The sequence below is a fragment of the Tamandua tetradactyla genome, chromosome 26, assembly GCF_023851605.1.
Source record: "Tamandua tetradactyla isolate mTamTet1 chromosome 26, mTamTet1.pri, whole genome shotgun sequence".
Classification (NCBI taxonomy): domain Eukaryota; kingdom Metazoa; phylum Chordata; class Mammalia; order Pilosa; family Myrmecophagidae; genus Tamandua; species Tamandua tetradactyla.
Genome location: NC_135352.1, coordinates 15,582,763 through 15,609,781, shown reverse-complemented (window position 1 = coordinate 15,609,781; position 27,019 = coordinate 15,582,763). Strand labels below are relative to the sequence as shown.

The following is a 27,019-nucleotide window of genomic DNA, read 5'->3' as shown; positions in this document are numbered from 1 at the left end:
AAGGTGCCACCACCTGCCTCCCACAGAGCTTTTCGAAAGAGGTTTAAGAACTCAGAATATGAAAGTTATTTCTTAAGTGATAAAATTACAAATAGAAACCAAACAATAACTAAGCTCTAGAAATACAATTGCTTACCATTCTTTGTATTTTTATTGAACTTTTTCAATATTTTTTCCCCTTAAATTTCTGCCCGGTTATGATGACTCATTGGGAAACCACAATGACAATTCATAAACTGTGTCATGAAAAATAACACACACCCCATCAGGAACTACACCAAACCTTTCCTTTTTATTCATTCAAAAGAGAGTCCAATGCACAAGTTGTCAAACGTGACCACTGTCATTTTTTTTTTTCTTAGAAGGGTGAAAATCATCTATTCTGGCAGCGCTTTTACAATTTCAGGGAGTGGTTTTGGTACCACAAATGGCATGAACAGAAACCATAACAAACGTGGAGGGCATTTGCTTGAGAAGCAAGGGACTACCTGGTTGGAAGAAAACTCCTTTTGTGCTTAGTGAATTGCCTGTTACAGCCTTGGCTGGCTGCTGGGTCTACCCAGGTGCTGGAAGATGAACTGGAATTTCCTGCATAGATGGCGAAAATTACTGCAGAGCAGAGTGTTTTCTGTATATCCAACCCTCCCTCCCCACTCCCCAACCCCTGCCCCCAGCAGGTTCTCAAACTTTTCTGGAGCTTCTTTTGGATACATGATCCTCTATTATGATACTTTTTTGCTGAAACCCACATGACTCAAGGTTTCCCACACAGCTTCTCTAGGGTGTAGGTGACAGCACAAAATATCACTTGTCAAAAAACAGCAGGTATTGAGAAGATGGGCATTTCTGTTCATAATAATATGAAATTCTGCAGGATATGTCACCCAAGGGAATTTTTTTTTTCCTTTAATATGGCCCCCTGGGGAACAAGCACTAAGTTACACTTCAGAACCTTTTCAAAAGACTGGCCCAAGTTGGTTAATTTGACAGTTTAGGAGCTAATTCATGACAATTAAGAAAGATTTCATGCCCAACAATTCAATGGTCCATAAAGCAATTACATGTCACCATTTAGTTTATACTTACATACACACGCGCACACACAGAGAACTGTGACAAAAGGATTGACCAGATTCAAATTGTGACTATACTCTAAAAGAAAATGAAATCTCAAAGTTAAGGTCTTATATTCAAGTATTAAAAATGCAAAAATAGTCTGATCCCATTTGATTTTATGATTGTAAGAAATCATAGTCGCAGTTTAACTGGTGGTTCTGGAGTCAGGGAAGTGAATTCCCAGGGCACAAAATATACTAAAAAAATCACTTGGTGATATCTTCGTCCTGTGACCGCTTGTTTGATATTTCTTTTAAAACAATGTTGAGACTTTGCATACTGTGGCATTCAAAGAGTCAATACTTATAAGAGAAGGAAACGATTAATACCAGCTGACTCACTTTTCTCGTTTTACATTGCTGAGAAACGGTTTTACGCATTTTTTTCAATCAACACGCAGAGGAGGCAGTCAACAGAGTCCTTTACATTTTTCAGAGTATGTGTTACTACTGCAGCATAGGCTGTTTGGCCCCAATTGGGAGTAGAATAGAGAGCAATTCATTTGGTTTCGCTTTTTACAGTTTACTTCATGGAGACTTTAAAAAGAAGTTTTCCTCATTCTTGGCAGCAAATCATCCAATCAGATGATTTGCTCTTTCTTTATAAATAACCGGCGTAGGATTAAGCTTTCCAACTAGGAAACTCACTATCTTAATTCTTAACTGATATCCAGGTCTGGAGGATGTTCAAAATGCTCTGCTAAAGTTCACAGACTCTGCTCTAGAGAAAAAAAGGGTACTTATTAGCAGAACTTGTTGAGTTATTCAGAGCAAGCAAGTGGCTCTTGATTAACTTAAGCTATGGAAAGACCTAGGTTTCCCAAGGACTCTTCATCCCCTTGGCCACCAGCTCCTGGAGAATCCTAACACCCGGCTTGGCTTCTGCTTCTGGGCGGAGGTTCCCAACCATCAGGAACCCCTCCTGAGATCCATGGAGACACACAAACCCCAGAGCAAGGAATATCTCTGCCTGGTACTAGCAATATGTGGAGGAAAGAAAAGGGACAATCCCACCACTGCATCCATGGATTTATGAGCAGGGATTATGATTTAAAGGAAGGGAAGGGATATTGCCTGAAATGCACATTTAAGGTTCTTGCAGATTATTGGCAATCCCTATGAGCCAACACTTAATCCATGGGCTATTGATAGGGTTTTTTTTCCCCTCTGAGAAGAAGGAATAAAGAATCAAGAAAAGAACACAAAGAATCCTTGCACTAAAGTAAGAAATCAGCCCCATCTTGGCACAGTTCTCATGCAGAATATTGCACCCAGTGTTAACTAACGCTAGAAGCTTCAAACGGTATAAATTTAAATGTTTTTGCATATTATAAAAATAAAGATAAACATATACATATTTTACACTAGTTACGGAACAGTAATGAACGTCAGTTGATCCCTCTTTCACATTTAACAGAACTGAAATCTGAGTGCTCGAAACACTGCCACCTGTACTATAACTATGGCTTATATGTGCATGGAAAACAAAATCCCTGAGAAGCCATTCGACTTTTTTTCCCCCCTTTTCTTCAAGTAGCGCTCTCCGCGGAGGATCACAGTTCTGAGGTTCAGGTTGTAAAATATTTGCTCCATATTCTCTCCCATCCTCCCTGCCCCCACCTCTTCATGAGGCCAGGGTTTTGCTCCCTCCTCTGAAAGCATCCTAAACTTATTCACTCAAGTTTACAGAACACGCTTGGAAGTGTGGAGGGTCTGCCAGGTACAAAGGGTGGTCCAGGTGATGTTCTCTTTTCTCCATGGGAATTCCACAGCCACAGCTTCACTGGTTTCTGTGCTTTTCCCCCACGTTCTTCCTAAATAGACAGATGAGAAGAAAGCACAGGATTGACCAAAAAAATAGAGAACAATATTTTCAGTTATAAGGAAGCAATAATCAAAATCTCTTTTTTGCAGTGTTAGAGGCTCCCCCTCACAAAGCTGGCGATGATTAACCAGCTGCAGCTCATCTCCCAGTAACAACGGCCCCCAGTCCATGACCTACGTGACTGATGGAGCAAACCAAAGCCTGTATGCCAGAATGCAGCCCAACAATTCATCCCAAGGACAACAAAGAAACCTACAGTTCCCTATTGGCCCTAAACCTCCTGCCCGAAACTAAGTCCCACTACCTATCCACAAATGCCACTTCTCCTTACCCTACTTCCCGCCCCCCCCATCATAACATAACCCAACAGCTATACTAACCCTTTCTTGTCCCATGTAACACAGTGTACATAACGCTGTACGACTCTCCCGGGGCTGGTTGAAGTCTTTTCTGCAGACCCCCTCTGCTGAGACAGCGTCTCAATAAACTCTCCATTTGCAGTCAAAGCCTCTGTGTCCCAGCGTGCACCGTTTTTCCTAACACACAGATTATCATCTCTACTTCTGAAACTCCTTATGAAAATGTAGGTGTCAGTCAAACCACAAGGGAAAGGGCCTTTTTGGTATAAACGAGTCAAACGTTTCTGTTTGTGATGTTAAGCTCAGTTTAGACATAAAGAGGAAACCGTGCTATTTGGCTATACCACTTAATCCACTGTAATCCCACTGCTTAACTACATTTCTAATTAAGAACATAAAACTCTAAACACAGAACTACTTCCTTTCAATAAACACACCTGGACATGCACCAAATAATCCCTAGGAGTAGAGAATATAACCTAAAAATAAGAATTGATGTTCATCTTGACTGAAAAACATGATTTCACTTAAAGTTTTATAAGCAAGGCTGTCAAAGAAAAATGTAGATTTGGAGGAACATAAAATGAAGAAATTGCTGTATCTTTAGTTAATTAAACAAAGTGGCACTCAATTCTGACAAAACGGTTAGAGGGAAAAAAAAAGTTAAGTTTCCCTGTCCCTACGTCAGCTTTCCTACAATGACAGGAGGGGAGATGTTTTTCAAAGTGGTTTAGCAACACTTAATATAACGTACAGAGACAGTGAAAAGAAAAGGCTTTGTGAGCTGCTTTCACTCCCATCTCTCTAAATGTTGCCTGATTTCATGAAAACTGATCTGCTGAGAGCTGCTTCTCATATCATATTATCACCACCAAGAATAAGCACCTTCCATTTACTAAGTACTTACTACATACTACATAGAAGGAATTGCAACATTCACTAGAGTGCGATGTTTAATTAATCCCCAACACATAACAATCCCACCAAGTAAGGTTTATCTTACTCTGCATTTTACAAAGAAGGAAATTAGGGTTCTAAGGGGTTAAATAACTTCCTCAAGTGTGCATATCTGTGACTGACAGAGTCAGGGCTTTAATGAGGATTAGTTGAGTCCAAAGCATGCTTGACAGCTAAAATAGATGTTAGAATATTTGGGGCCGTAGCGACAATCTCACATTTCTATGGCACTCAGCCACAAGGGCTTTTTGAAGGCCTACTGATGTGGCAAACTTCCCAATAGAGGAAGTTTTGAAAACTGCCTCAAATTCGAGTAATAATATAATAAATCTAGCTGTGAAGAGAATGGCTGTGTAAAAATACGCATCTTAAACAAGCAGTTAATTTTGGTGGTGTGACTTTCAGATTAGTGTGGGAGATGTGCTGGGTAAATGTTTTTCTTGCTGAATCGGAAGAATCTTGGGAGAGGCAGACAGATCTGGCTGTGTAGTATGACTAGTAAGACTGAGCACGGGTCTGGTGCTTACAAGCACACCTACTAGAGGGCACCTAAAGGCATATCCCATTCAAGGGCAAAAAAGGATATCCAGCTTGAACATTCCCCCATGCAGTTACCACTTGTCACCTTTGGGCTCTTAAGCCATCAGCTCTCCAACCCTGCCTGCCCCTCGCTGCTTCTCCTTTTCATCCTTCAAGATCCACCTCAAATGCTAGTTTCTGGAACCTTTCCTAATTCTTTCTGGTAGAGTTCTTTCTTCTCTGTGCCCACAGGACTCTCTCTGCTCATCATATGACTATTATGGCAGGTATCATATTTTAGTTCTAATTCAACACGCACAAGTTGGCTTACTTGACTTTTTTCCCAAGAAGGCTATTTCTTTTTATTTCTTTCCTACATATCTATGTTATATTTTACAATAATAAAAAAAACACACATTTTTTAAAAAGTCACAGGTAAAAACTGGCCAAGACACTACGAGGTCATTAATACTATGAAGGTGGGTGGGCCACGGGGGCTCAGCAGGCCGAGGTCTTGCCTGCCATACTGGAGACCTGGGTTCAATTCCCAGTGCCCACCCACGCAAAAATATAGATAGATATATATTATGGAGATGTAAAATAATTTTAAAGATATGTGAAGGAAAGATTGATTGATTAAGGTTAAGAGATTGGGCATGGCTCCAGAGAAGAGTTTTCACACGATCTTGATCTCAGGAATTTATGTACCCTTGACCAAGACCTTAGGCCTGAAACTACATAAGGAGTTAAAAGTAATATTACACCAGATAAATCACTTGTCTTGGGCTTGGATGAATAAAAACTGGCCAAGCAAAATTCTTCAAGAAGCAGACCCAAGTATGTATGAAGTCAGGAAATCATGTACGAATGAATGGGGAACAACTGAAACCAGTGACAATATTTAAAGGAACAGAAGATTCGAGAAGACACGGCAGGTGCTTTCACATGCTTGAAGGGCTATCAAACGAAAGATGTAGAATTAATTCTTGATGGTTCCACAATAATTAACGAAGAAGAGTTAGGAGGAGACAGAGAGATTTCTGTTTAAAATTGTTACTCCATGGAATGGGCTGCCTTCTGAGTCAGTAAGCCCCAAAATACTCAAATACTGATTCAGCGGGCATTTCTGGAGTGCTTATGATATGCTAGATAAAGGCAAAATGGAATTTCATTGGTTAAGTGGCTAGCATTGACCTGAAGGCCAGCCAGGGCACAGTGAAGTTGACCGCAAAGCAAAAGGTACTACTGTAAGGGTTACGCCATGACAGGAGAGCATTGCATCTGACTATAAAGGGCTTTGTGAGTCAGGTCCAAGAGTCTGAATTTCACCTTGTAATTGCCAGGAAGCCACTCAAAGCTTTTAAATAGGGAAAGATCTGACTGGGTCTGATACTGAAGGAAAATATTAGATCACAGGGCAAAAAGGCTCGAGTGTAAGAGGTTAGTTAACACTCAGCCATGGGGATCTTGGTAAAGATGGGTGGAACTAGAGAAAGCATGGAGCTAAAGAGAATGTTACATAGCCAAACTCACTCATTCCAAAGCACGTCTATAAGATGGGATAACGGGTCTTGGTGAAAGACTATGCATGGGAAAGAGATGAGAGGAAGGTGTTGAAATGGTCAAACCTCTGGCTGGGGCAGATGGTGGAAAGAGGTGCCATCACCTGAGATAGGAAGCAGACCAATGAAGAGCCTTGGGGGAGGAAGACACATGTCAGACCTGTGACACCTAAGGACACCAAGGGAACTGCCAGGGAGGTTGGGGACTTAGACTCAGAATCCTTCCTGGTTGAGAACTTGACCTTCTCGGGCAACAGAGGTACAAAGTATTTAATATTCAAGTTATTTAAATCTTAGGCTGAAAGTGAAGCCTTATCACCTGCAAGTGAGAGAGCATTCACTGCCATAAACACAACACTGAACCTGGGAGCTACAACGTGGATTTCTGGCTCCGCTGTGCTACTCATTACCTGGGTGACTGGGCCTCTTGGTCAACTGCACGGGGCGATTTATAGGGTCACTGGGAGGACCAAATGAGTCAGGGGGGCGTTGCACTGAGGAGTCCATCCAGGTCCTAAAGGCATTTGTGACTATGATATGAAAGAAATGATACCACCCGTCTCTGCAGTCCCTGAAGACAGGGTTGGGTCCTGATGTTTACAGAAAACTAAGAATTGCCTTCTAAGCAGAACTTCACGTACTCCACTTTGACCCCTTCAAGAAGGTGGGGGGCGGGGGGGGGTAAGTCAACATTCTCACCTACCTATCCAGCACAAACATTTACCTTCCTTAGGCAGGAACCTAATTAATGTTTACACATCAAAGCACTATTGACTAGTAAAGATTCACTCAGGAAGTGTCACTCCAGAGTTCAAACGGCCTTGAGAGAAGAAATGCAAACACTGGTTTTAAAACAGCTATATAGGGCAGGCCATGGTGGCTCGGCAGGCACAGTTCTCGCCTGCCATGCTGGAGATCCAGGTTCGATTCCCGGTGCCTGCCCATGCAAACAAACAAACAAAAAGCTATATGCTTTGGGTATCAACTTGAGCTTTTCCTGATGCTATTAGAATTTAATTTTTAAAATTACTCATTTTTTCCAACAAGGGTCTAAGGTTACTGTTAAGTGCAGTATTCTAGTAATTTGACCAAAAGAATCAAGCAGTTTCCTTATTCCTAATTCCCAAATGCAACTGAATTCTGGATACGCTAAAGATGCAATCTTAAAATTTGCTGCTCCATAGAATCCCTTCGTTCCAACTTCCGCAAACCCCCCCTCCCGTTTTATTTTTTTGGCCCAAACTTTTTTTTTTTTTTTTGCCTCTCCTTGAAAAGGCCTGACCTATTTAAGAAACCCTCACTGCTTCCCAGACACTTACCCTTAAAAACTGGTGCTCCTAAAGTCACAGATTGGACACAACAAAAATGATGGCATAAGAGAAAGAAGTACTATCTTTTCCACTTAGTTTTCCAAGAAAGAATGAAGATACCTAAGCAGAGAAGGAACAAATTCCAGTATCAATGTGGCTGATGGGATACTAAATTATTTAAGAAATACAATTCCTTATAGGCTGTGAAATTAGCAAGGCAAGAGCTGTCTCAGTCCTTGCACAGAACAAAACAAATCGATGCAAATCAATGTGATCGTCCCACAGGCTAGGCTTAGCCTTCTTTTCTTCAGAAAGACCATTTCCACCCTTTGTGCTTTAAAATTCTGCAGCCAGTGAAACAGTCTTCAATATGAAAAAGCCAAATTCATTTCATTCCATTGCTTTTTATAAAAATTTTAACAAGTCCATATTAACTGATCTGAGTACAGTTAGACATATTTTGCCAGTTTATCTGCTGAGTTAAAAGCACAGGGTCTTCATCCAACGTTTCATAAAATGCTGTTTCAATTGGTCATAAATATCTTATGTCATCACAATGCAACTGCCAAAATTCCTATGCTGAAGGAGTCACTGTACTTTTAAAACCTACAAACAGCAAGTCACTAGAATTTTAACTGGAATCTTGCTTGAATTGAGAATTCCATGGTACTTAGGTAATAAACAAGTTTTTAAAAGGTAGTTTTGAAAGTACTGTATCTCAGTCTTGCTCTCTAATATTAGAACCTCCCGGAAAAGGAGAAAGCTTAGTCTTTTTTCAAGCAATCTTCAAATCAGACCATTTTTTTTTCTAAGTCTAAAACACATGATCTGCCCAACTTCCACTCCTCTACACATGATGGGGCACAGGCAGACATGGTATCACAAGAGAAATGTCAACTGTCGAGAAATAAAAATGATATATTCCCATTTCCTGTATGTTCAAGGGTGAGTCCATTAAGAAACCCCATGGAAAATTGTGGGTTGCATTTCAGTAAGCCTCAAGGTTAAAATGTTTTCAAAGGCTAACCTGCTGAATTCTCCTGTTTTTTAAATGAAAATCAGTGGATAAATTGGATTATCTGGCAGTTTATCACAGAATTTATAGTTTAATTGGTGGAGAGAAGATTAGTCTAAATCTCTTTGGAAAAGAAAATGCTAATTACCCCCAAAATGAAATGTAACCGGCAAGTTTCCATGTGCCCAAAGAAGCTCCCATTCCCTCTGAATTGGAACAGCAAGTATCTCAACCCAAAGAGCAAATGGGATGGAACAGAAATTCACAAATAAAATTAAATATATATATATATAAAAGTATCCTTCTACTCTCTCCTTCCTTTGCCCACTGAAATGATATTTTTGCCCTGTGAGTCCAAAGCTCAGCATCCTTGACATTTCCTGCCTTTAACTAAATGTCTGCAAGTCAATATGCTGCCAGTAACAGGTTCTGAAAGAGGCAGCTCTCTCTGGAAGCAGCTCGGTTTCCCCTCCCTGTCAAGTGAATGGGGCTGACAGTGGAGCTGCAAGTGAATTCACTGCCATGAAAATGAATTTTATCAGAGACAACACTGTTTACGAGAACTTCCTTATAACACAGCAATCTGTTTAATACCCACAGACCAGGTGGCAAAACCATCCCAGAAAATGACACTAAAAATTGACTAAATGCAACTAGGTGTCATTTCAGACTTCAGTGACTGCAAATGGGCATGAGTTGCCCATTTTTTAGGGTGATGAAAGTGTTCTAAAATTAGATTGGGGTAATGGTTGTACAAGTCTATCTATAAATATATTAGTTATTTTTAAATGGGTGATTTTTATGGTATGTAAATGATACCTCAATAAAGCTTTAAAAAATGTATCAGACAATTCCTAGCCTCAAGGAAATCACAATTTTTAAGAGCATCCCAGGCAAATGTGCTATGAGATGAATTTTCATTCCATCTCAAAGGTAAGATAGCCTTGACAATCAACCCAGGTTACCCAATGTATGAAAATGACTCATACTTCTATCTGGCAAACTGCAAAGAGGACAAGAAGCCATTAGGTTTCTCAGTTTCTACCTGGAGGATAAGGGATGGGGGGGGGGGGCATTTAGTTTGTTCATGTGATCTCTTTCCAAAGAAATGCTGGTAGAGCCTTTAACCACCAACAGCAGGGAAAAGTTATAATAGCACATTTTAAAACTATCACTACCTACTCCATATTCTTTGTCTCTCTCTTCATGGGGAACTAAAATGTCTAGAAAACTTTTAAAATTATACACAGAAAAGCTTGGAAATCATAAGGAAGGTCCAGTCAAAAAACAGCCATTGCTTTTTTGTTAAATAAATTGCATCACAGCACCATTACTGTACACATGGTTAGAGAATGGCACAGTTAAAGGAGGAGTCTCGGTATAAAGGGGAGGTGTAGCCTGGTCAAAAGAAGAGTTGGAAATGTATGCTTAAAAGCCACTCTAAGATTCAGATCAGTGGCCTAAGAGTGGGGTGACTATTCTGGTTTGCCTGGAACAGTTTTGGCTCGTGCCCTCTTTTTACACTCAGTCCTTTCCAGATTTGAACAATAAATGATATATTCACCCTACTTAAGGCTGACGGCAATGCAGCATGGATTAGTTTTGCTGGAGTGCTGACCAGAGATTCTGTAGGATAAGAACCCCTGGCCTGGTGGCCACCAACAGAGCCAGAGAAGGACTTGAGAAATCAGAAGGTCCAGGCTATCCACATTAGAATAATCTGGGAACCTTCTTTTTTTTTTTTTTTAAAGTCCCATGTCAGGTCTTTCCTTCTGGAAATCCTCCTTTATAGACCTGATTTATAAAGCCCAATCTTGTACATCCATCTACATTCCATGGGATGGCACAGAACTAAAGAATCACTCTGTTGATGACTATTTAAGTTCAATTGGCTGGAGTTGCAAAGCCAACGCCATAGTTCCAGTCTGCCCATTTCCAGTGCCTTCCTGGACCCAAGTCTGAATCTCAGGTTTGGGCCCCAGATGTGTTAGCATAACAGCCACTTCTTCTGGCAGCTTTTCTCATCACTCTCACGAAATCTCCCGTTTCCAATCCACTATCCACCCACTTGTGAATCAGATCTTCACTGGGCCTAGCCTGGCCTCTGTCTGCATTTGTTTTGTTTTCACAGACGCTGTATGAGCTGTGTATGCTTAGGACTGAAGAGGTAAAACTGGATGGCTCTAACAAAGGCTTTCAATGAAAGTGTGCTTTTAAGAAAATTGTTTTTTTTTAAGCATAATTTTATATAAATAATTACAACAAAAGATCATTTTCTCCTTACCCCCATACTAAAAAAATAAAAGGCAATAACTAGGAGAAGTCTTGCCAGAGATACGAAACTTACCTACTTAGAAAGTATTCTTCGTTTATAGTTGAGAATCACAATCCAAACCTATCATCCTTTCTATAGGGGTTTTGTTTGTTGTTGTAGTAGTTGTTTTTTTAACTAACTTCAAAATAAAACTCTTCAGATAGCTAAGTCAAAAGTTGTTCCCTCCCTGGAGAAAGGGATAAATACTCAACTTCCCCATTTGGAGGACTTTTGATATTCTTGTAAGCAGTGGGGACAACCAAATCAATAAGCCGAGCCCTCAATCTTGGGGTCCACCCCTATGAAACTTATTCCTGCAAAGGATAGGCTAAGCCTACTTAAATTTAGGCCTAAGAGTCACCCCCAGAGAACCTCTTTTGTCACTTAGATATGACCTCTCTCTCTAAGCTGACACAGCAAGCAAACTCACTGCCCTTCCTGGCACCCCTATATGGGACATGACTCCCAGGGTATAAATCTCCCTGGCAATGTGGGATAGAAATCCCGGGATGAGCTGGGACCCAGCATCAAGGGATTGAGAAAAGATTCTTGACCAAAAGGGGGAAGAGAGAAATGAGAAAAAATAAAGTGTCAGTGGCCGAGAGCTTTCAAACAGAGTGGAGAGGTTATCCTGGAGGTTATTCTTATGCATTATATAGATATCCCTTTTTAGTTTATGGTACATTGGAGTGGCTGGAGGGAAGTACCTGAAACTGTTCAACTGTTTCCAGTAAGCCTTGACTCCTGAAAAAGACTGTGTAACTACACAGCTTTGCAGTGTGACTGTGTGATTGTGAAAACCTTGTGTCTGATGCTCCTTTTATCTAGTGTATGGACAGATGAGTAAAAAAGATGGAAAAAAAATAAACAAATAATAGGAGGGACAAAGACGAAAATAAATTGGGTAGATGGAAATACTAGTGGTCAGTGAGAGGGAGGGGTAAGGGGTGTGGTATGCATGAGTTTGTTTTTTTTTTATTTCTTTTTCTAGAGTGACGTAGATGTTCAAAAGAAGGATCACGGTGATGAATGTACAACTATGTGATGATATTGTGAGCCACTGACTGTATACCATGTATGAAATGTTTGTATGTTAAGAATGTTTGTATGTTTGTACATTAAGTTCTATCAATAAAATTTTAAAAAGTGGTTCCATCCCTAAATGTGTTCTCTCCAGCACCCACAGAGATGCCTGAGGCTGGGTGTCTCTGATTACCGAAGGTAACCAGGAGAGAGAGAGAGAAGCTGATAGCATTTTTTTTCAGGTTTGTATAAATGTGATCCTTCTGTGACAGTACAAGAAGCCCACAGGAAAACACGGATAAAGCTGGATTAGTGTCACTGCGGTTTCCTGTGTAAGTGGATGTTATAACATAACTTCTACCTCTCTCTGACTGATGACATGGTATGTGGCTATGGCAAAACAATAGGGTAACTTCTCTCCTGGTCAGGAAAATCTACATCAATGCAAAGCATACGGAACCACTGTTATCCTTCATTACACACCTGCCATCTCTGTAACATCCCCTCATCCTTCTCCCAGGTATATCTGAAAGAAATAGGCCAACATACACGGATCCAAAGGAATTCAAAGGACAGTAAAACTTCTGTTTGTTTGATATGTTCAAGACAGGGTCTGTTCTGAGTAATAGAAATTTACCAGGTAATCCCTCTTTATTAAGAAGCACTTCCAAGATTTCACTGTGTCTTAGGGTCATATTAGTGATAAATTACCCTATAAATGTTCAGCTGAAATAGTGTTCTGAATACAAGAATAATAGATAAGAGTTTCCCTTGGGTGTTCATGATACTTTCCACCAAAGACAGATCAAGGATGTTCAATCTAATGAGTTGCCAGTTTAGATAAAAGGGACGTGGCACTTCCACTGCAGCTGCTAATAATGCATGAAAACACTACTTCAGAATCTCTGCAGAGAGCCCAGCAAAGGAGGGAAGCTGCCACTTGAGGGCAGAGCCATGAGCTCCTATCACACATAGCTTCTGGAATGCAACCTAATAGCAAGATTCTATGATGAGATGATAAATCACCATCCTCAAGGGCAAACTAGGAAGAAAAATGTAAATTGGCTGCCATCTACAGCTGCTACTTTCAAGGTCTGGGGTAAAAAATTATTTCATCTCAGTTTAAAATGGCCTGAATAGATTCTTAATACTAGATACAACAAACAAACAATCAGGATGAGTTATCTAGAACACTAAGCTAACATTCTATCCAAAAATTAGTTTCTGTGTGTACAGGCTCTGCTTTTAAGTTCATTTTGGGAAAACAGCCTGCACAGTACTGATTATCAGGCAAGAGTAGAGAATCAGAGTACCCATGTGAAAAGCCGCCCAGCACAGAACTTTTCCAGGATTTTCTTATTTAATGGGCCTGCGTGCTCCTCTGAAGTGAAGGCCCACTTAACTCTGTAATGACAGAATTAAGACTATCAAAAAATGCTCTCACTTTTTGGTTACACAATTCTGTGAACAGAGTAAAAACCATGGAATTATATACCCTAAATGGTTGAATTGTACAGTATGTGAATTATATCTCAATAAAGTTGGGTTTTTTTTACAAAAAGCTCTGACTCTCATTAGCAAGAATAAATAATCAATCACTAAAAGTGAAAATAAAAGTTCCTATTTTGGGTGGTGCAATGGCGGCTCAGTGGTAGAATTCTTGCCTGCCATGCCAGACACCCGGGAATCTGCCCACGCTCCACACCCCACCCCCCCCAAAAAAAGCTTCTATTTTGCCCCAAAGGTCATGCTGTCCTTTGTCACCCAGATAATGAGGTCTGCCTTGGGGTACTTTTCAAGGTGTGCTGGGGTACAGTTTAACTTGACTTTTTTCATCACATTTTCTGAGCCCCAGCGAGGGGCCGGGGGCCAGAGTGACGCTGGGAAACTCACTTGGAACAGGGGCTGATCACAGTTGGCGTGGGTGGGTAAACCAAGGCCACGTTCACTCGCTCGCTGCCATTCCTGGGGCAAATGATCTCAGCCACTCCTTCAGGTCTGGGCTGACTTAGCAACTCCCCTGCAGGAGAAGAGAGGAAAATGCATCAATGGGATGTGCCTTGAAAAATGGAACCCCTTTACAGAGAAAAACGGTACTGGGGGAGAGGGGAGCAGAGAAAAGGGCAGGGAGTGAGAGAGGGAAGGGGCTACAGGCAAATGGAGTCAGAGAACAGCCAAAAATGACAGAATTGGCTCAGGTCCCACTCTCACCGCCTACATTCTCGCCTGGTCACCATGGAGAAGGTTCTAATGGATGTGGCAGGAAGGCAAAGGCTCCAGACAGACAGCATCTGCTTCAATTCCCCTCACCTTCCTTTTCACAGACTGACTCCGAAGACCCGTATGCAGACGGCACAAATGGACTCAGGGTCCCTGGAGCCCAACGAAGCAAGGACTGCCAAGGAGATGTTCGTCATTAGGATTCCGGGCAGATGGAAGTCGGGCGAACACAGCGCAGCCTTCCAACCGAGCCCTGCGTCAATGACTTGGAAATGTGGCGGACTCAAGGTGTGAGCAAGATAAACAGCCGAAAAACAGTCCAGCTTCCTACTGGCAAAAGGACTTTCTGGTGAGGTGTGCAGGTGGCATCAAAGGATCAATATGGTACTACCTTATGATTAATGGGGTCTAGGAAAAACAGATAATTAACTTAATGGATGACCACCATTCCTCAAGGGAATTGTGTACTGTGCATAGCCTAGATTTATTCTCTCTCCAATGAGATCATTAAATCCCTTGGAGCAGACATAACTTCCGTTCTTTAGTTTTCTCCCCTTGGTCACTTACCCAGCTAGCATCTCACCCTTACCCCTTGAAGCCAGCTCTGTCCTCTTACTCAGCAAGGACACAAAAAATGGCTTCTCCACTGATGACAGTACATATTATGCCTAAATTCCCTTCATTAAACTTAGAAAGTAAACAAGTCAAACCAACACCACAAAATATATGTCAACTGGGGGAAGTGGCTATTGAAACTAAAATTTCAACTGTGTTAGGCATCTCTTCTGCTACCAATTTGACAGTCTAAAGATTTCAAAGTATATGCTAACATGTAATAGTATAAAAATCCATTGTCTTCAAATATTTTGTTGCTAAACGCCTGCCCATCAGAACTCAGACTGATGCAGCATATCCACAAGCTGGCACCAAGCTAGGAACTTAAAAATACATCTCATTTCATCTTTATAAGGTTCCTTTAAGGTTTATTCTCATTTGCTAATGCTCAGGGATGTTGTGTGATATACCCAAAGTCAAGAACTAGCAAGGGGAAGATTTCAAACAGAGTGGAGAGGTTGTCCTGGAGGTTATTCTTACGCATTATAGATAGCCCCTTTTTAGGTTATGGTGCATTGGAGCAGCTGGAGGGAAATACCTGAAACTGCTGAATAGTGTTCCAGTAGCCCTGATTCTTAAAGACAACTGCATAACTATATAATTTTTACAATGTGACCATGTGATTGTGAAAACCTTGTGTCTGATGCTCCTTTTATCCAGGGTATGGATAGATGAGTTAAAAAAAAAAAAAGAATAAACATAAATAATAAGAGGTAAAAAAATTTGGGGTAGATTGAAATACTAGTGGTCAGGGAAGGGTAAGGTGTATTGGATGTATGAGTTTTTTCTTTTTTTCTTTTTATTTCTTTTTCTGGAGTGATGTAAATGTTCTAGAAAGTATCACGGTAATAAATTCTGTGATGATATCATGAGCCATTGATTGTATACTTTGGATGGGCTGCATGTGTGCGAAGATATCTCAACAGAAATATTTAAAAAAAAAACATTTCTTTCCTAATTTTAATATTTTATAAGATTTTTCACGGTATGAACTAGATGTAATTTGTTTCTTAATCAAACTAATGCAAAAGTTAATTTGGCATTGTTAGCTTTTATCATGGATATATGGGTGTCAAACAGTACCCCAACACAAACCAGAAAAACATTCCATAATACAAAAGTACAAGTTAAAAAAGCATAAACATTAAATGTTATCAAAGTAATAAAACGAACCAAAGTAATAGCATGTGAGACTCAGAATGAAACCTGGAAGTCATCCAGTTCACACATCATTTAATAAGCCTGAAGCTGAGTATAACAGGTTTGCTCAAAGCAAGCTGTGCATCTTTAAACTAACTGAGCCCTGGTGTACCACGGGGCTAGGACCGCAATGCAAGGGTTCTTTCAGCACCTGGTCCTGGGCTGCCCTCACCTGGCCCTTCACCTGATGTTCTCGGTTCTCACTGTCTGATCTGAGATTACCCCAATGGCTTGAACACAGACGGGACTTCTCTAGGTTCCCCCCTGGAATTCCCTCTCGGCTGGAATTTTACACAGGTCCCAGTTCCACCTGCTTTCAGCCACCTGAGTGCCCAGGTTAACAACAGTAGATGTCAAGCCCTTGCCCCCAGCATCCATTCCTGCACCAGGTTGGCACGGCCGGCTTTCTTGCTGTGTTGTAGGTTTTGGTGAGGAGGAGATAAGTTTGCCAGAGAGTTTGGAATAATTTTTAGCAGACTATTCAGCACATTACCAATTTCTAAAGACCAATGCTTTACTAACCCCACCGCACTCGTTTCACACAAAGCCAGGGAGCTGGCTTTGTTCATCTCTAGCAATGTTGTCAGGCATGGAAACAGAGCACAAAGCTTGAAGGCGCCAAGAAGCTTCACACATAAGAAAACTTCATTTGATATTTGTGAATACCACTGACCAATGATCAGAAGAGTTCACAAACTTCAGTACATCCGTGAACTCCAACAGCCTACTGCAGGGTGTCAGTACTCCTGGGACTTAAGAAATGTGTACAGTTCCTAGATTAAGAAAACAAAAACAGCTTTCATCCTCTCATAAAAACCTGTCTGAACACAAAAATGAAGCACGGTTCATAGCATGTGTGTTATCTATTAAGATAGTAGAAGCTAAACATCTCAAATTCTCTAAAATTTGGTTTAAAGAATTTTAAAACTAAAGTGCATCCATCCATTGAGCAACCAATGACTGAGACCCTGTTGGATGGAGGAGCAGAAGATGATGGTGACACAAGTTGAAGTCATGTTCTGACGGAGAAGATCTCTGTAGCAAGAGAGGAAGAGAAATAGGCAAAGAACCACCACCCTGTGTGTTGGGTGCCCCCAGGGAAATGCTAGAGCAGTGAGGTGCTAGAAGAGTCCTCAGGAGAGATTAGTACTGATTCCCAGGATTGGGAAAGGCCACAAAGAAAGGAGGACATTTAGCCAAAATACCTGGTTACATTCATGTCAAGAATGGAGATTAATAGTTGAGCTACACATCTTACCATCATGCAATAATTTGTATATTGGTCAAGCTGAAGCACAAATCCAAATGAACAAAAAAAGAAAAAGAGATTATCAAAGTAGAAGCAAACTATTTGTTGAGACAGTAGACATGTATTAAGCACTTATTAGGTGCTTAATATTTAATATGTATTATCTCACTTAGTCCACATGACAAACCTATGAGGCAGGCACAATCATATGTGAAATGCTACTTCAGCAGAAATTTCGAATGAAAAAAACTCGATTTTATTACATATCTACCACGAGCAAAAGTTGGTAGGAGCTGTTAAAAAATGATAACTCCCAAGTTGGTAATCAGACAGATAGAGATAGAGATAAACAGTTATACATACAGAGAGTATGCTGGCAATAGAGTAAGGAAAAAAATACTTTTGTCCTGGTACAGTTCCATTTCCAGAACCTTGCTTGAAGGAAGGAAGCCATTCTCTCTAGCAAAAATTATACAATGATTACTCATAGCAGCATTATTTATAAAATGGCAAAAACTTGGTAACCATTTTAAATATCCCACTGTGGGGAAAATGGCTAAAAATGATGACACATTAACAAGATGGAATACTCTAATTATTATAAATTATGAGACTGACATTGTATGTAGAAATATAAATTTGAGAGTACATTATAATTAGAAACACACAACTGATAAAGAACAGAAATGAATTTAGGTTAAATCCTCTAAGGTTATTTATTTATGTCTCTTTATACATTTGAGTCAAAAATAAAAAGACCAAATACGCTGCACACTGAAGGAAGATGTCAGATTTAAATGCTGATATTTTCTCCTTTTTTTTTCTTGATATTGTCTATTCATCTGCATTTTACAATGCAACCAGTGTTTTCAAAAATGCAGAAATCTGGCTAACTGACGAACCAATTTACTAATTTACTGAGGCTCTGTCAGATTACTACAAAATCTCCTTGTGCTTATTCAAGTTTGGAAAAAGCATTGCTAATTATTCTGGCTGCTCAAGATTTCCATCATTAGAATGTTAGTGAACTCTTATCAACTGTTCCTCCCCCACACAATCTCCCTTTGGAAAAACACAGCACCAAGTTTTATAATGATTTTTGTTAATCAAAAGAAGGCAAGGGAAATGAAATCATCTTTTTCCGATAAACATTTACTAAGATTCTCAAATATTGAGCACATTGTGCAAATTATTAAAACTTTTCGCATTTATAACCCACACCACAATAGTAGAAAAATCTTTTTTTTTTACAATACAAACAAAAGTCACTTCCTGATTCAGGATAAAGCCCTAAATCAAAAGCATCCCCCAGGGGTGCACGGGTGGTTCAGTGGTAGAATGCTCGCCTTCCATGTGGGAGATTCGGGTTCGATTCCCAGACCGTGCACCGCACCCCCCCCCCCCCCCCCCGCAAAAAGCATCCCTCAAACAACAAAGGTGCTCTAGAAACTAAAACAATTAAGATAAACGACAACACAGGTTATAGAAGGGATTTTCTAGATGGCTTCAAGACCTCTTTCAGACACTGATATTACAAGATTTACCTGCTCATCCAAAGTCTCTGCTTTCTTTTGATGAAGTATGAATGTGGATATAACTGTAATGATGGCATGTTTGCATGCCTTCTCGGAGCACCTGAAACCAATGCGCAAGGAGGCTTTCCACTTGCAAAGCCACCCAATTATCAGAGGCAGAAAGGTTTGGAGCACTTCATGGTCACTTTTATACAGAAAAGAAGGGCCAGATAGAGACAAAAAGACACCTTAATTGTCTTAAAACTAAGCAAAGCACAGAAAGCACATACAGAGAAGAAGTAAGCACTGAACATGGAGATGTTCAGTTTAAGAATGCAGCAATGCGAGCATTTACAAGTGCTGAGAAGTGGCAGCAGCGATTTCTCAGTATCTTGCTGGCTTCAACATAACCGACCTTTGTAGACTGCGCTGCCTTCTCCGATTTGGGGGTGAGGTCCCCTAAGGCCTACACCTCAATGCAGGATAATGCACTCCCCTCACCCGCAGGACAACTGCTGGGGGGCTCCAGGCTCTGCTCTGCTCAGCAGAAATAAAATCAAGACTGGGTTTCAATTTTTTTTTTATCTATTTTGTGAAGAGATCACGGTCTCAACTCTTTGATTAGGAATGATCATTCTCACTTTTTAGAAGACAAAGTCAGGCACGAGAAACTAACACAAAGTTTGTGTGAAAAGCAGATAAGTCTGGGGCTTCAGATCCCACGCCCATCCCTAGCAATCATCTTTCCAACAGAACATGAATAAAAATTATGCATAGCTATGAAAATACGTCTTTCTAGAACTTTGATACATTATCTTAACGTGTCCTTTCCTAATAGCCAATGGGAATAAATATAAAATCCAAAACAGATATTTTAAAACCAAAAGATACAGATCTTAAGACGTCGCTTAAATGAATTTTCTATTATACTTAAATTAAAGGTAAAGTTAAAAGTAAATTTAAAATGAAAAGTAATATAGTTCTGGAATTGCTTTTTGTTTTTTTTTTAATTTACCATAATCTTTATAAAAACAGGACAAATCAGTAACCTGCAGCCAGAATTACTTCACTGGCTAAAGACATCCTGGTATAAAAGAGACAAGAACTGGAAGAAGAGACTCCTATGTCCTAGGCCTGGCTCTATGACTTAGTTCATTCATTCATTCATTTGGTCATTCATTCATTCATTCAACAAATGCATACCAGCCACCCACCATATGCCAGGCAGACACTACTATAGGTTCTGGGGATACGGCAAGACATAAGGTATACAAGATCCCCGATCTCATGGAGCTTCCAACCTAGAGCAGGAAGACAAGTCATAAAGTGTGTAACTAATAAAAACTTGATACACAGCCAAACAGGGTGATGGGATAGAGAGGGATGGGGTTACCTGGGAAGCCTCTCTGGGGAGGTAACATTGAAGCCACTGAACATGTGAGGATCTATGAGGAAGACATTTTGGATGCAGAGAAGCACTTAATGCAACGTCCCGGGGCAGACAGAAGCTTGGGGGCCCAGAGAAGAGGTGAGCATGGCCAGATCATGGGGACTCTGCAACCAGGGAAAAATGTCTGGTTTTCATTTTAGGAGTGGCAAGAAGCCATGTGGAAGATTTTAAACAGAGCCACGGCATCTGGCTTATGTTTTAAGACCATCACCGTGGCAGCTGTGTAAGGTGGTAAGATGGAAGCAGGAGGGCCATTAGGAAGCGAGATCAGCAGCCCAGATGAGAGATGGTGGCAGCTGGGTCTAGGGAGCTGCTGCCGGAGGTGAGGAATCAGCATCTGTGTTGCGGGCAGCCGACAGGACTCGCGGAGGGGCTGGATGTGCGGTAAGAGGCAGAGAAGAAGCAAGGCTAATTCCAATTTTTTTTGGCTTGAGAAACTGGTGGGTGGTGGTGCTGTTTATTAAGATCATCAACACTAGAAGGGAAGAAGGCTTGAGGGACAGGGAGAAATTAAGAGTTCTGCTTTGGCAAAGTGAGATTTGAGTTTTTAAACAAATGTGGTAATATTAAGCATGTAGTTGCATATACAATTGAAGATTTTCAGGGAAAGATTAGGATTGGTGCTAGAGATTTTGGAGATTTGGGCAAATAAATGGCCTGCAAAGACATACAAGTGGATGACAATACCTAGGAAAACGAGCAGATAAAGAGAGAGAAACCTGCAACAAAGCCCTGGCATACACCAAATTTAGAGGCTGAGAAGGCAAGTAGAGGCCAGCCCCGGATGTCAAGAAGGTAGAAGGAAAACCCAGGAGCGTGGCTCCACAAAACAGAACAAACTCCTTCGAATAAAGGGAGTGAGCAGCTGTGTCAAATCCTGCTGAGAAGACAAGCAAGGTTACAACAGCAAAGGGATGGCTGGGCTTGGAGGCCACCAGAGACCAACATGAGCAGCCTCAGCAAAAAAGAGGTGGAGATGGGTATGTGGCAGGCGAAGTGAGGAAGAAGTGGGAGGTAAGGAAGTTAGACATCCTAACTATAGCCAACTTTTCAAGAAGCTGTGAATTTCTCTGTCCACTTGTGCCCTAGGAGCTTATTATACTGCATCTGAAAAAAAGAAAAATAGAGAAATGGATTTGTTTATCTCTTGAGTTTTCTTCAGCTCTAAGGCTCCATGTCTGTTAGACAGAGGAGCGAAGGAGTGAAAGAAGGAATAATCACAAGGCTTAGAAGACTTGTGGAGGGCAATGTTCTGAATTTCTATTGTGAAGTGATAAGCATGCATTTCCAAGCCTTTGCAGTGTGTGTGTGTGTGGGGGGGGGGGTGATGTTACGTGATAAGAAATCCACTTAGATGATAGACATTCCTATTTTTAAAATTAACAATGATAAAATATCAGTGTTGCTATTTAAAATAGACTTTTAGCAAAAACATAGAAGCAGTCTAAAATGCTGTTCTAGTCTACCAAAGCTGCCAGAATGCAACACCCCAGAGATAGATTGGCTTTTAATAAAAGGGGATTTTATTTAGTTAAAAACGTATAGTTCTTCAGAGGAAAGGCAGCTAACTTTCAAATGAGGTTCTTTCTTACATGCGAAGGCACAGGGCGATCTCTGCTGGCCTTCCCTCCAGGCCTCTTCGTTCCAACAACTTTCCCCGGGGTGATTCCTTTCTGCATCTCCAAAGGCCTGGGCTGAGCTGCAAGTGCTGAGATGAGGTATGCTGAGCTGCTTGGGCTGTGCTACATTGAGTCTCTCATTTAAGCACCAGACAATTAAATCAAACATCATTCATTGCAGCAGGCATGCCTCCTACCCGACTGCAGATGTAATCAGTGACAGATGAGGTTCACATGCCATCGGCTCATGTCCACAGCAATAGAACTAGGCACCTTCACCTGGCCAAGTTGAAATCTGAATCTAACTACCACAAACACTATAGTCAAAGTGATCATCTTAACCATTCTAGTTTGCTAGCTGCTGGAATGCAATACACCAGAAATAGAATGGCTTTTAAAAAGGGGAATTTAATAAGTTGCTAGTTTACAGTCTTAAGGCTGAGAAAATGTCCCACTTGACAATGTGGATATGTCCAAAGTATTGATCCCAAAGGCAGCTGCAAAAACTTACAAGTACGATGTACTCACTTTTAAAATTGTGAACCTCTTATGTTTCAATTTTCACCACATACTCCTGCAATTCTTCAGAATGGAGGAATGCACTGAGTTGCATTTAACAAATGTAAAGGAATTTCTGTCTCCAGGCATATGTTGAATTCCCCAGTCCAGTTTTAATTCTGAATACTGGCACTTCTTTGAAAAACACTCGGAAACGCCCTTCTATGTCTTGCAGTTTGGGGGACAACGTGTAAAGTCCTATCAGTGAGAGAGTATGACCCATAAGCCAAACAGAACCGGACCAACTGAGGTTATTAGACACCCCCCTAAATGAAGGGTGCAACTCAAAATCTAGCTTTCATCAAGCTACACTAAACAAACTACATTTCAATACTTTGCCTCTTAAGATCCTCCAACGAGGTGAGAGGAGTGCCAGTGAGACACAGAAAAGGAAAAACAAAGTTCCCAATTTGACTACATCAGGGACACAGGCAGTGATGCTAAGCTGGGGAGCTGTGAGATATTCCTGGGGAACAATGCAATGGAAGCGGGGCCCACACACTGGGTACCTCACTGACCCCTGGTTTCCTTTTATGGCAAGTGCTCCACTGGGGACAAGCAAGCTCAGCTTTTCTTTATTTGGCCCAGTTTCTTACAGAAAATGAGCATCCTAATGCTTATGTTTGCTTACTCTTATACAAACTGCTTTGTTGGCAGTGGTGGTGGGCATGGAAGGGGTTGACTAACTATCTCAGGCAGGTTACACCAAGGAGAGCATTTGGTCCATGGAACACAAGGATGGATAAATCATTCAGATCATTTTTAGATCAGAAAGTTGCAAGTGAGATCACCGTGTCCTTTCTAGAACATCTGGCAAAAATTCCACCAAGAAGGAAAAACAAAAACTGATAAAAGAGTTTCCTTTCAAACCTCCACCTGAGTTTAGTACTTCCCACACATTACAAGCTTATGTCTTTTTCTTTCCTCTCCTCCTTTTTTTCGGTCTTTATATTCAGGCGCGTCCAGTCTTCTGTACCACTTGTTCTCTGCCTCTTCCTCTTCCCTATACTTGGCTATTTGAAATTCTCTTTCTGACAGCTCCTTCTGTTTCTATCGTTTGCAGGAGAACCAGAGCCCCTTCTCCTCCTCCAGGCTGTTCTTCTTCCTACACTCTCACCTTCTGAAAGAGTCTCAAGGCCTCAGAATCCCCCGAGCCCCTGATGAGCTTCCTTCCCCAAAGTGCACTTACAGCTCTGGGAAGAGATGCGAACAGAGCCTTCAGGTGGCTCTGACATACACACACACACAATACTGCTAGGGACCAGAATAAATATTCCAGGACAGCAGGTAACCTGGGCTCAGGCAGGAGAAATTGTTCCAGGGAAGTTGCAGGAAGCTGAGTCACCTGCTGGCAGGGGGGAGGGGGTGGGGCTTTCCTTTTGGTTCTAAAGAGCAAAGTTGTTGAACATCAAACTCCTTTAAACTTGCTCTTCTCAGGATCTTCATCGGTCCTAGATCAGTGCAGATGATATACAAATGACTATGATACCCGGTTGCTTTCTTTAGATTCTGTACAATATTTCTTTGGAATGTCTAAAATAGGAAGAAGTACATCCTAGGAAAGTGGAACCACGGGTATCACGTGAAGCTTAAAGGGGGTGGCCTTATGGCAAGAAGGCATCTGCGCTGATAGCAGGCACACTTAGAGAACTTAAAGAAGTGGCTTGGAGCAGTCAAAAATAGTTTGGACAAATTCATGTAAAAAAAAGTTTAGACAAATTCATGTAAATACAGGACACGCTTGAGAAGCTAAAGCTGTTCAGAGGAAGCACGACATCTCAAAACTTCCAAGGTTAACATTACAGAGGACAGTTAGGGCTTCCACAGCCCTCTTCTCTCGGCAATAACAGAAATAAAATGAACTAATCTCATAGGCATGCATCACTGGTGCTCTGAGCTGCAGTTCATTGATTAGCTACCAGCCCATCCTTTGTTGCTCCATAGTGGCCTTACACGACGGTATGTCCATAGGAAAATGTACATCAGTACTTAGACCATCTTCTCCTGACTGATTCCTAAAATGTCTGACAGTGACCCCAAGTGAAAGCTGCGTCAGACTCTCCTATGCTCCTTTCCGTCATCCAGTCCTTCCAACTGCCCTCCCCTCAGACACGTGTGCCTGCCCCTTGGCTCCATTTTCACTGCTAAGGGTTTATATAAATACAAATCCTCCCAAGAAAGGAAAAATATTTCCCTTTTTCCTGCTCTGGATAAAGTTCCAGCAGACTTGGCTGAGGATTAGACATGCTTCACAGATCAAAGTGCTCTTGCAGGAGGGGTGGCGGGGACTCCAAATGCAAGTCGGGATTATAAGAAGCCCACACTGCCGGAGAGAAGTGCTTTCAAAAGGTTCCTCTTTATTTTGATAGCCTGTCACCTACTTCTTACTGGAAAATGGTTCCAGGATCAGAGAAGTCGATGCAGACAGTATAAAAGCTGTCAGACAACTTTCTCCCTCCAACTTGACTTTTCCTCTCAACCGAAATTGAGAGGAACCTGTAAGACCTGAACGGAAATATACAACCCTGGCCCAGCAGCCTTACTAAATTCTCCTCAGTTTTGAAGTACCCCGGGAAGCCACTTGAAGTCTTTGAGGATGATCAGGAATCCTATATTTGCTTCTTGCTCCTAACAAGGAAGATAAGAGTTTCTGTAAATTCATTTTTCTCTGAGGAAAGGAGGGAGGAGGAGTGGATGGGGTGATATGACCAAGGAATCCATGGAATGGCCAAGGGGAAACCCACAACGTGGCGGTGGGCCCTCAGAGCTGGAAGGCTGGGATAGCTCAACTTCCTTGGACTGCAAGCAACTCATATCCTGACATGCATGAACCAACACTACAGGGAAACATATTCCAGCTGGGATCTTCTCAAAACATGAAGTTCTCGTTATCCAGTCCCTCTGCCCGAGTGTCATTCACAGACGATCCAGCCTGGACCTGGGGCCACACTCAACAAATAAATGAAAAGCACTTATGATGTCCTGAAAAGCATTAAATGGCATGAAGAACTGAGGTCCCCAGCCCTTCTTCATATCCCCAAACTCTCAAAAGTTGTAATTATGAACAAGAATGCATTCTTTACATCTCAATTACACTTCCTCTCAAGCAACTGCAGTCTCCTTCTGGAGATTCCAAATTGGAGCCTAAAGGCAGACGAGGAACAGAACGCAGTCACAGAAGCTTTAGTTAAAAGACAGGAAGAAAGTATAGGATCGCCAAATATCACCACCTTCTTCAGAGAAAAGGGCAGTTCTGTAAAGAAGTCTCTGCTGGGAGTCATCTAGGTCTACATGGAAGCCACCTCTAGCTCTTGAGGTGGCCGTGCATGGTGCAGGCCTGACCTCCTTCCTGAATTTCAGACCCAGATACCACTGCGTCCTGGATATCACCCCTTGGACAGTGGCATGTCCAAAACCAAATGCTTGATTCCCACCTGGTCCCCAATGCCACAAAATTACTCCTTTTCCAGGCTTCCCCCTATCAGTACATGTCCCCTCCATTCTTTCAATTACGTTGGACAAAGCAAAAACATGGAGTCATTTTTCACTTCTTTTTTTCTCTCACTCCCCACACTGAGCACATCAGCACATCCTGCTGTTTCTAACCGCAAATACATCCAGAAACTGACCAGCTCACTCAGCAATTCCACCTACACCATTACCATGTCAGGACTACTGGAGGGTCTTCTAACTGAGCATCCTGCATCTATGTATCTCCCACATCTAGGGAGCTCCAGGTCCTTTCATAATGTCAGTCAGATCATGTCACTGCTCTGCGCAGAACCCTCTGTTTCCTTTGTCACTCAGAATAAAAGCACAAGTCCTCACAGTTGCCTACAAGATCTTACGGTCTGCTCCCCTCTATGGCTCAAACCATCCCCCTGTTCATTCTGCTCCAGCCTCATAGATCTCCTTGCAAAGCACATTTACCTGGGGACGTTGGTCCTTACCATTTAGCTCCTCCCACTTCCCCTCCTGCCTTCACTCGGTCTCTGCTCAAATACCACCACTTCAGAAAGCCCTTCCCCAACCACCCTGGCTCCTGGTCCCACTCTACTCCAATGCCCTGCCTTCTTTCTCTTCACAGTACTGATGTTCACCAGACATACTGGTTGACTGGGCGTCTCCTCTAGTAGGATGGAAGCTCTAAGGGTGAGGGAATTTTATTTCAGTCACTGTTGTGTCCCAAGCATGTGGCACACATCAGGCTCTACAGATCTGTTCCCTAACTCACCTAATCAATTAATGAACCCATAAATTGAGATTCCCTTGGCACTGCAGATGTGTGGTCCCAAATCCAACACCACTGTGGCTCATGGTCAGGCCGCCAGGGCCAAAGTCTACACTCTATTCTTTCACAGGATATACAAATGTCTTGCACAGTTCATCTTCTCTGCAGGTAATGCCAGAGGTGCTCCCAAAGTCACCCTATTCTGTCTTGCCTCAGTCTTGTATCTTCTCCAAGCTAAACAAAAAGGTACCACAAACTCAAGATGCATTGGGGGATATTCTAATGGCAACATCTTAAAATATTTTCAAAATTTTGAGGGCTAAATGGCTCAGAGATTCTTTAAGGAAGGCTGTAAATGTAGATA

The 27,019-nt window shown here is 41.6% G+C and overlaps 1 protein-coding gene across 5 annotated transcripts in view; it reads right to left on the bottom strand.

Moving 5' to 3' along the window:
- Positions 1 to 273: 273 nt before the first annotated feature.
- Positions 274 to 27,019, bottom strand: part of MFHAS1 (multifunctional ROCO family signaling regulator 1) — a 109,456-nt gene continuing 82,710 nt past the window's right edge. Inside the window, exons 2-4 of one of the 5 annotated variants that reach the window (XR_013168971.1) lie at positions 13,893 to 14,019; positions 7,657 to 7,767; positions 274 to 2,929 (exon numbers count right to left, since the gene is read on the bottom strand). Coding sequence is in view for 1 of the 5 variants with exons in the window: in XM_077144282.1 (XP_077000397.1) it covers positions 2,896 to 2,929; positions 13,893 to 14,019 (161 nt within the window). In the remaining 4 variants the exon portion in view is untranslated. Of the gene's footprint in view, positions 2,930 to 7,656; positions 7,768 to 13,892; positions 14,020 to 14,210; positions 14,395 to 27,019 lie in introns of those variants that run through there. The other 4 variants (XR_013168970.1, XM_077144282.1, XR_013168972.1 and 1 more) reach the window with 4 other exon arrangements.